Source organism: Ruditapes philippinarum, unplaced genomic scaffold (genome assembly GCF_026571515.1).
Source record: "Ruditapes philippinarum isolate M1 unplaced genomic scaffold, ASM2657151v2 ctg108_1_1_1_1, whole genome shotgun sequence".
Lineage (NCBI taxonomy): Eukaryota > Metazoa > Mollusca > Bivalvia > Venerida > Veneridae > Ruditapes > Ruditapes philippinarum.
The window spans coordinates 347,623-359,112 of NW_026855637.1; the positions used below are offsets into that span (position 1 = coordinate 347,623).

General features: G+C 33.9%; 1 protein-coding gene across 1 annotated transcript; it reads left to right on the plus strand.

Annotated features, from left to right (window-relative positions):
* Positions 1 to 260: 260 nt before the first annotated feature.
* LOC132743983 (baculoviral IAP repeat-containing protein 3-like) lies at positions 261 to 6,317 on the plus strand. The gene is made up of 8 exons (XM_060732581.1): positions 261 to 1,446; positions 1,854 to 2,005; positions 2,225 to 2,276; positions 3,224 to 3,370; positions 3,747 to 3,916; positions 4,289 to 4,457; positions 4,598 to 4,690; positions 4,909 to 6,317. Exons 1-8 carry the CDS (start codon positions 330 to 332, stop codon positions 5,097 to 5,099), a joined length of 2,091 nt encoding a protein of 696 aa, XP_060588564.1. The 5' UTR covers positions 261 to 329; the 3' UTR covers positions 5,100 to 6,317.
* The last annotated feature ends 5,173 nt before the right edge of the window (positions 6,318 to 11,490 follow it).

Below are 11,490 nucleotides of genomic sequence, written 5' to 3' on the forward strand. Positions count from 1 at the left end.
GGTAGGTTAGCATATCGAAATCTTTTTACTTTCAATAGAGCCTGTTTGAAGATATAATAAAGGGTGATATAAACAAGATATTGAACTACTCATATTTTCAGGAGATAAATCAAATAGTTACCCTAATCACAAATATGTGTCCATTTTAACTACTAGGACTAACACAAAATGAATCGAATTAAATGGTTAATTTCTAAGGAAAAAATAATCTTGTTCTTATGTTTATAGCAGATGTATGAGGATGGAAAAATGACAAAAGGGAAGAGATGGTGACACAAAACTAATATTACAGTTAAACAAATTTATGTCAGCGCGATTGGATTGGCAGAATGTCTAGAGTTACGTTGAACAAAAATAGTTCCATCAGACGTCGCCAGTCTCGATCATTGCATAATAACTGCGATTCAAAATCAAAAGCAGAGCCAAGAACAGTTGACATTGTTGAAGTTATAGCAGTCAATAATGATAAATGCTCCGTTCTTATATCTATTGAAGCTATAACTGAAAGATTTAAGGACGGTATTGTTCTTTTTGACAATGGTAAGATTTTTGTTTATCTAAACAAACATAGCACTTATCGGACGGCTTTAGAAAATGTTCCAGACAAGCATATAAAGAACTTGTCAGAAATGCACGATGTATGTGCTTTATACGAAGTTTTCATAACATATCGAAATGAAATGGGAAAGATACAGATAATACCCAATAATCTGTACTGTGGATCAATTTTCCAACACCTACACGAAGAACGAATCAAAGCATTTATAACGATCGTAAATTTTGATGAGCTAACAAGATCAGAAAATATTACTCAAGCTTTTGACATGTGCGAAAATTGTGAAACAAAAAGTTTCGTGGGACCTATGGTACGTGAGTGCAACTGTCAGAGCAAAGGAATCGATTTCCGTAAAATCAAAGATGAGGAAAAGTGGTTAAAAAGTGAAGAAAAACTTTCGCTTACGAATACAAAAAAGAAAATATTTCGCAGCCTAAAAAAAGTTCCTATTCTTTTTCAATATCTTACTCCGCTTCAAAAATTACCGTGTCTTATTCCACGAGAAATAAAAAAGATTTATCCAATAGGTCCATCATTTCATGGACAATATAATCAACCAGTACATGCAAGTGATGAGCACGGATTTGACGAATCTCACAGTGAACAAGTAATATCCACTGATCATTCGCTTCCCTTTAATAGTGGTACTACGTTTGTTATTGGTCAGGAATCAAGTATACATCATTATCGTAACAATTATAGCGCCCTAGGACTTAACAATACACACCTTCTTGCCAGAGAAACAAATAATACACCTCAACGAAGACCACGACCTTCTGCAAAATATCCAAGTTATGACAACTACGCTGAGAGGCTTGTGTCATATGCGAGATGGACTCACAGACGTCCAGAGCCAACCACTCTTAGTGAAGCTGGGTTTTTCTTCACAAGTAAGTAGTTGTTGAAATATGTTTAGTCTGTTGAGGTCAGTGGTTGCAATTTGTAAATAATTAATGCAAAAAATTGTTCTTAATACTAGACGTAACCAACCCGCTTTTTTAAGTTCGACCTATTACATTGCAGTCTTTATAGTTCTTTTCATTCCGGAAATTGAAATATAAAAGCCATAACAGTTTTTATCTCACATGAAATGTAAATAATAGAATATATTGTTTAGGAAGTACCGGTAGTATCTCCTGATAAAGCCATTGTAAGTGAGATTGTTTATCTTTCAATTTGTATGTGACACAATGACATAGAAGTTAACATTATTAAAACTTCATACATTTACACATATCAAGGAATATGGTACATGTTTCATTAAACATTATACATTCAATATTTATGTACATATCAGATGATAGTGATCTGGTTCGTTGTTTCCAATGTGGTATCGGACTCAAAGACTTTTCAGAAGATGACGATCCAATGCTAGAGCATGTTCGGCATTCTAAAAACTGTCCCTTTCTCCCAGAGCTTCTAGGTGAGGAAGTTCTGACAAGGTACAAGGTGAGGGAAATTTTGTCTTTATTTTAACATTTATGTTAACTCATATATGTAAATTTATCAAAGTGACTCGTTATTAATAGTTTTGATGGAGGTAACTGTCGTTATGTCACTGTGTAGTATTACAAAAAAAGTCAATATGTGCGAGAGAACGTTTTTTGAAAAACAATTAATTGATATTTAAACTGTTTATTTTTCTAAATCTTATTGTATATACTTCAGGAACGTCTTCAAGCTATTGACCCTGAATACAATCGTCAACAACAATGGGCTCGTAAGTACACCATGCATTGTTTCACTGAATCTGTATCAATATTTATATTCCAATTAACTATCTATGTTACTTCTTTGATTTTTTTATCAAAGTTCAAATTGATTTAACTGATCTTCAACTGATATTCAATGAAAAATTACATCGAAATAATACCTCTAAATCAAAATTAAAGCCAGGTTTTGTCATATACATCTTTCTCTACTGGCATAATAACATCTTGTGCGGCTTTCATTTTCATTATAGGGCAAACCAAAAAATAATTGATGTTTCCCTATCGCAAAATAAAGAAGAGTGCTATTAAATGGCATATCGACTGCTTAATCTACGTTTCACAAATATTTTCTTTGAGAAAATGATAGATATCTGTATGGAATTTAACTTGGGCTAGTTGCAATTTTTTACCAATCAAGCATTTATGTTTTCTTATCTTTTCTATAAATAAATTATTTGTAGTCATCAAAACTTGAATTATGTTTTTACTAATAATATTGTTTATTACATGCCATCTTGTATATCATGTAATCAAAATAATTTCGATGGTGTAAAATGATGGCATGATAGTTTATTATTTATCTTTTATAATAGATTTAAAACAAAATTAACGTATATCTGGATAAAAGGAATATTGTATGACGACTTACTGAATGCTAATTAGAATTAGGTTATTAAAAGGCTATCAGTAATAATTCACGGAAAAAAAACGTTCAATTTGGTATAATTCCAGTCTCGATAAAATGTCTATTCAAAATGCCCCAATTGCGAAAACAGTATTTGTGAAGTGAAGTACCCTATGGTGGATGTTAAAAAAACAGTTCAAATTCACTAATCGTTTATTTCCGTTTTAAATTTCTTTCGTTTTAGAAAGCAAAGAAAATTCAATAATACAAATTTGTCATTCATTGCCCATATATTCTTCTAGCAAACATTTCTAATGTATGTCGTTTTAGAAAGACAAAACGGGACAGTAACGAGATCTGAGATCCGACACCCTGAATACCAAACATTAGAAGCCCGTCTTAGATCCTTTACAAACTGGCCAGAACATATGATACAAACTCCACAACAGTTAGCCGATGCAGGTCTTTATTACACTGGTAAGACAAAGACAATATACTAATATTTAGTTTATGTTATCAAAAAATACCAAAGCGACATTGACAAGAATTTAATTATTTTGTGAAGTAAAATTTATGGTCAAATCTTTTGGTAGTTTCAATTATAAATTCTAATCTGAAATGACATTTGTAACGCATTTCTATTAAGCTTCACTTATGTTTCATTACATCTGCTGTATTATTTTTCAATTTGATTTATCTTAGATAAATGCCTTATAGTCTATATTTGTATATCTATACCAGCAGGTTTAATTAATGATATCAAAGAAAGGTTTATTTTTAAAAGTCTGCCTCGATCAGAGTCATTATTTCTGTCAATCTATGGACAATATTCTCTCGTTTGACAAACGCGTAGGTTGCGAAGATCAAGTCCGTTGTTTTGCTTGTGATGGAGGTTTACGACGTTGGGATGCTGAAGACGATCCTTGGACAGAACATTGTCGTTGGTTCCCCGCTTGTCCATTTGCTTTGGAACAGAAGGGAGAACAATTTATAGCTTTAGTTCAGGCGTCTGTTGAAAACCAGGCAAGTCTGAATAATTTTTAGCATAAAAAAGCATATTAATATGTTTTGATTTATTTTTAATGTAAGGTTTATTCCATCTTCCATGTTAATATCAGAGTGGTAAACATTTCATTTTACCTTCATGTATATGATTGTTTTTGTTTGAATTTCGTTTAATCTCTACCCCATTTTAATAATATGATACATAAAGATACATGAACTGAAATGACTGTCATATGTAACATTTTTATATCAGTAACATATAATAGGCAGTAATGCTCAACTAAACTGTACTTGCTACAAATATTCTCTCCAATGGCGCATACATTTAGCTATCTTAAGACAAACTAATCCAATAACATAAGTCTGAATTGTTCAATTTTCATTGGAAAGGAATTCGGAGCAAGCGGTGGTGGAGAAGATATATCTCCAGCCATGGAACTTTTAAGAATTAAAGAATCAGCTTTTGAAGCTATTATGAGTCAGCATAAAACAGATTTACTGGAAATGGGCTACAAAGAAGACATTATGAAAGAATCTATAAATGAACTTTTAGATCGAGGTAAAAGAAATTCCTATTTTAAACATTTATTTTGTTGTAAACAAATGCTCACTGAAATCTTATTACATTTTTAAAACGGATTGGATTGCTTTACACGTTAAGACGATTTGAATGAATTGTAACTCTTTTATCTATTTCAGGAAAAGAGAAGCCTACAGTAGAGGAGATTATTGATTTAATAGATATAATAAGAGAAAGGAAATCGAATAATAGACAAACATCAATGGCAAATGGTAAGTAAGAATATGTTTTTTATGTTTACAATACAGAAATATTTTAGGGACAGGAACACTACAATTGTTTGATTTTTCTAAGTTAATTTTAATATTAATTGTCAAATATGCTTTCACTGAAATATTATACATTGTAATACGTGTTACTTTTAGGTTGTATTGTATTCGACTTCTTCTTCTGAGACACATAATTAACGCAATGATATACATATTTTCAGAAACACCTTTGGAGGAAAATCAGCGGCTTAAAAGTATTGTTTATTGCATGATATGTCGTAAAAACACTGTCAATGCATTGTTTTTACCATGCGCGCACCATGAATTATGCATGACATGTGCAGATCCTTTCGACACGTGTCCAGTTTGTCACAGAGTGATTCGAGAGAAAATCCGCACTTTTATGGCCTGAGGTTTGACGAGTACCGTATATCAAAACAGATTCTTAATACTTTACAGACATTATACTGCTTTGCTTATATCCTTATTATTTAATTACATGTGTATGACACTTGTATATGTGTTAAACCGGCAATGATAAGGAAACATGAACATAAAGCAGAGTTAGTTAAGGAAACATGAATACATAGCAAAGTTCATCTTGACTGTTATATGTTATGAATAACACCTTAAAGCTGCATTAAATAAATATTTAAAAATATTGAGCCGTCGGCCTAAAAACCAAACATTCTACAGTTTTATTAACCTTTTTAACAGTATGTTGTAAATCTCATCAAATATTGTTCATAAATTACAATTTTAAACGGAAAACCCCACAGTAACACTAAAGTTGGTATACGAATTTTATCACGCACATGAAAACTATTATCCGCTCGTGTATGCGCTACGTCACAGTATTAAAGTTGCTATCCCGAACACAGCAAACAGTTTAAGCTTCAAGGTGCATTAGACCTGGCGTTAAGAAAAAAAGTAATCATCTCATTAAAAAAGATTTAATTTGTATGAAAACATCCGTTACAATGCAGAAATATACTGTTATGTTAGGACTGCTACTTATAGTCTTGCTTGTTGATTCAATATTGATGTACGGATTATCCGAAGGCGGAGTTTCTCTTGCAAACAGAAATTGTACTTCCTTTTCGCCACAAGGAGGTTGCATATTTTAATGTTTGATGCTTAAAAACTCGTTTCGGTTGTCTGGACACCAAAATAAGATCTGGAGTCGATATGAAACTCAATTTATTATTGAAATGTCGCTATTTCTGTTTTTATGATATTTATTAAATGCAGCTTTAACAAATAAAACTATTTTATCTTCATTTACCTCGTATTCAACACATGTATAGTCATCGCAGTACCAATTTGTCAACTCATACGTTATCAAAGCAAATTATTGACATGTATGTTTGCCTTACAGTTTGAAATATACCTAGTACGTTTTGAGCACAATGCGCATATCTAAGCTAAGCTATTCATATTTGAAGAACTTAGTAATGGTATGCCATGTTTTCATAAGTTCATTAATGTTTAACAAACTTTCCTGATGATATTGTCATTGTAGTATTGAGTAATATGATTAAGGTTTCAAATTTGATATCAAGGTACTTGAGAAATGATAAAGGTATTACGAATGGTCTTTTACACGTTTTCAATCATCACTGAATTATTTTTTTTAAAGAACCAATCTGTTCAATTCAGTCTTAAAAGAAAAGATGTTTTACTTGAATTGACATTTTAATTGTCATATTTGCAAGTGGCCATAAAAGAGGCAACCAAGTCAAGTACATTTTGGTTCTATCTTAACCATTGCGACTTCTCCATCAATCCGGTGCGTGCACGTCGCGAGAAGGCACATGACAACGACAAACGCCATAAACAAATAAATCACGTTGTAACCATGTATTAACAATCACGTTGTTTATAAAAACTACTCGTTTTCGTATGTTATGACTAAAGCCGGTCTTGTTGATCCTCTAGTATATCTAGGATATAAGTTTGCCATTTGCGTTCATTGTTGCTAACTATTTTAAAGATAAATGAGTCAAGTTATAGAAACTAAAATTAAGACTTTTTACGTAATTATTACATGTTATTACATGTGAACTATTTTGCTCAACTCAGATGTGTATGAAATGAATTAAATGATAAATCAAATAAATAAATCTGATTTTCATAACTCACCAGCTGTAACTAAAATTATTTGTATTTTTTGTTTGGTTTGTTTGTTGTTGTTGTTTTTTTGTTTTTGTGTGTGTGTGTTGTTTTTTTAGCTCACCTGAGCTTGCTCAGGGTGAGCTTTTAGGATCGGTGAATGTCCGTAGTCCGTCGTACATCGTCCGTCGTACGTCGTCCGTCGTCCGTCGTACGTCCACAATTGCTTGTGAACACTCTAGCGGTCGCATTTTTGCCTCAATCATCATCAAACTTGGTCAGGATGCTTATCTAGTTGAAAGCTCGGATGAGTTCGAACATGGCTTATATCGGATGAAAAACTAGGTCACAAGAGCTAAAAATAGAAAAACCTTGTGAACACTCTAGAGGTCACATTTTTGACCCAATCATCATCAAACTTGGTCAGGATGTTTGTCTAGGTGATAGCTCGGATGAGTTTGAACATGGGTCATCTCGGATGAAAAACTAGGTCAAAGGAGCTATAAATAGAAAAACCTTGTGAACACTCTAGTGGTCACATTTTTGACCCAATCATCATCAAACTTTGTCAGGATGCTTGTTTAGATAATAGCTCGGATGAGTTCGAATATGGGTCATCTCGGATGAAAAACTAGGTCACCGGAGCTATAAATAGAAAAACCTTGTTAACACTCTAGCGGTCACATTTTTGCATCAATCATCATCAAACTTGGTCAGGATGCTTATCTAGTTGATAGCTCGGATGAGTTCGAACATGGGTCATCTCGGATGAAAAAGTAGGTCACCAGAGCTAAAAATAGAAAAACCTTGTTAACACTCTAGCGGTCACATTTTTGCATCAATCATCATCAAACTTGGTCAAGATGCTTGTCTAGGTGATAGCTCGGATGAGTTCAAACATGGGTCATCTCGGATGAAAAAGTAGGTCACCGGAGCTTAAAATAGAAAAATCTTGTTAACACTCTTGCGGTCACATTTTTGCATCAATCATCATCAAACTATGTCAAGATGTTTGTCTAGGTGATAGCTCGGATGAGTTTGAACATGGGTCATCTCGGATGAAAAAGTAGGTCACCGGAGCTAAAAATAGAAAAACCTTGTTAACACTCTAGCGGTCACATTTTTGCAGCAATCATCATCAAACTTGATCAAGATGCTTGTCTAGGTGATAGCACGGATGAGTTCGAACATGGGTCATCTCGGATGAAAAACTAGGTCACAGGAGCTAAAAATAGAAAAATCTTGTTAACACTCTAGTGGCTACTGTTGTGATCCAAATATTCTGTTAATTGGTCTGAAAGTTTGTTTTGATGATTTCTAAGTCAAGATCGAACATGGGTCATCTTGGATGAAAAACTAGGTCACACCGCCCAAATATGGAAAAACATTGTTAACATTCTAGTGGTCACATTTTTGACTCAATTATCATCAAACTTGGTCAGGATGCTTGTCTAGGTAATTGCTTGGATTAGTTCGAAATCGCATGTGAAACTAGGTCACCGGAGCTAAAAATAGAAAAATCTTGTTAACACTCTGGTTGCTACTGTTTTGATCCAAGTATCCTGGAAATTGGTCTGAAAGTTTGTTTTGATGATTTCTAGGTCAAGTTTGATTATGTGTCACCTGGGTAAAAGACTAGGTCGCACTGCTCAAATATGGATAAACACTGTAGTGGTCTTATTTTTGACCCACCTGTCATGAGACTTGGTCAGAATGCTTGTCTAGGTAATTGTTTGGATGAGTTTGATAAGTCAGGTGAGCGATCTAGGGGCATCATGGCCCTCTTGTTTAATATAACACCAAAAACTGTTTATGATCTTGGACTTCAAAGATAAGCAGGAAAAGTTGAACAGACAAATCAATAATAATTAGTCAGCAAAATAATGTTGTAATGTTTAGAAATGTTTACTATCTTTGCGGTGTTTTCATTTTGCAAACTTTGCTGTCAACACTCAAAGATAATGTTTTGCAGCCCAGTTGGTCGAACCTTTGAGGCAAATACATATATTTTTAGTTTCATGTTTCAAAACATACATTTACATTTTATTATTTTTATTGAACAACACTAAATCTTAATGCAATATTTTGAATTAACTTTTCAAAATACTTTGACAATATTTTATTAAATAGAATGTAGTTATCACAATATATATTTTGACCTTTTATAGTGTATTAAATAGTTTTTTGTATCTTATTAAGTGTTGAGTATTTTCATACACCAATAAAAAGCAAGTTTAATACTTTATGACAAAGCCTACCGATTTGCAGACACTTGTTCACTTATGTTCATGAAGATCAATGTTGAAATAGCATGTATATGCGTTTAGTAAACAATTTTGCATAAACAAAAGAACTTCCTGTGGGACATATTTGCTTACATAAATGTGGGTTTTTGCTCTCGTCGAGAAAAACTTGTAAACGTCTATTTAGAACATACTTGATTAACTTTTTGTAACTGATGCAGACCAACACCAGCCGGGATACCCGTGCAGTCTAATCAAGGTCTATCCATCCGTCCATTACTTCAGGCACGACTGGGCACCTGAACAACACCATCGACGTTCCGTGAGCTACATGGATAGCTCCCCATATGAACGAATTCAAGGCTACTCGACACCGGAAAGGGGCGTGTGATTTGAAGTCAACGAGCGACCTTAACCATCCATTTGGCCACGGACGCCTCCAGTTTCCATGATAAGGGTTAATATACTTGTTACATTTTAAACGTAGGTTGTCAAGATGTATTAATTAAAACCTTTCATCAGTTTCGTGTTGTCATCAGATGCTATGTTAGCAAGGATTTATTGGCGCCTAATCTTATCTGTATTGACAAACAAAGAGAGACAAAACTTCAAATTCACCTATAAAAATACGTCAATTTCTAAAACGTAACTGAGTTTAATATAGACCAGTGAGTTTGTCCAATTATTTAGTTTTAGTATTTCATCCAAAGTTTCTCATTATAGCAAGATCGAGCATTACGGTAACGCGAGTATCTGTAAAAGTGATGGTTTTAAAATCTTTGGCCAGAAGTACAGACGTATACAGAGACTTAAATATGGTTTCATGTCCTATCAATTTGGAACTACGACAGACTTCAGTACGACATGGGTCATTGTCTCATTATCTAAGAGTAGACATTACGTTCTTTCTGTTTCTACAGCCATTACGATAAGTATACAATCATTATATTAATAATGTCCTGTTTACCATTTTTTGATTTAGGTGAACCTTTACTCGATATCTTGGAATTTTATCATAGTTTGGGGACCTTTCTGTTGAAAATGTGTCAAAATAAATTCGTATACATATACCCGCACAATGCGTTAACTGGAGTGCAGGTTTTAGTTACCCTCACTCCAGGGCATGCCCATTGTTTGGCTCATTTTAGCTGGAGTTTACTTATTGTGACGACAGAGAAAGGGAAAGCGATGGAAATATCATATTCAGATGCTCGTTCATTTGTTACTTTTTCTGGGGTTTAATATTATGACAACAGGATGTGTGGTTTTATGTTTGACTAGGATACAAAAAAGAAAGAACATCAAAACACTCGGCAATCTGATAAAAACTCGGCGGCTACGTCCCCTCATACAAATCAGATAGCCTCTTGTTTCGATGCTCTTTCTATTACTAAACTTACTCAATAACTTTCAGCATTAAATACTGTTTGTTTACAAGATATGTTTTTAGCGTAGGTTAGACTCAAATATCATATTTGTTCTGTGTATACGTTCTATTGCGTTCGAGGTCTTTATTTGAATTTACACATAAAAGGCTGAATATTTGTCTATAATTTGCTTTTTTCATTGTATAGAACTACATTTATATCATATACCGTATATGATGATGCGATTTTGGCATTTTGATAAAACGGAAAGGAAATGATTTGTAATAACTGATGTTCAGGGGAAAGGATGGATTTGATCCAAAGGCCAGTTGTTCATGGACATGCTATTCTTTGACAGCAAGTATTCATACCGTAGTATTGACATCGTCATTGAGATATGAAAAGTAAGTATTTAATACGCCAGAGTTTGACCAGGAAGTGTTAATCAGCCTGCTAAGTGAATAAGAATTACAAAGGCTTCAGCCCGAAGGACATAACTCTTTTTCTTGCATATCAGACTGGCGTTTCCGTGAGTTTTACCCATGCCGGAAATTTCATCTGGCATGGGGGGTTCCAGATGAGTCGCGTGCTGTACAATGGCACGATTAGGATGACGTCATTTTACCGTTATGAATGAAGTTGTAATTCATACGCCGTTGTAAGAAAGTAGTTATGGTTGTAATGATATTAATTTTCATTGAAAATAAAGATAAAGAATTTAAAGTATAATGGAATATGGTAGAATATGCAAGAAAAAATATCTGACATATGTTTGCGGTCCGGATCGGAATATCCGTCCCTCGGTCACCCGCCCATGGGCGGTAACTCGGCAAGCCTCGTTACCGCCCAATGGGCGGGTCACCTCGGGACGGATATTCCGATCCGAACCGCAAAATATGACAGATATTATTAGTCTATGTCGTGAAGTAAATTAAAGCTAAATTAGAAAAAATAATATGATTGGAATAGAAAACATTTGTCCTGAACATCGTGTTTTGTCGCCGTTTCATTTGTAACCAGATATGTTCATTCCTATCCGTTCACCATCAGTCCTAAATCAATCAGAATAGAGAATTTAATA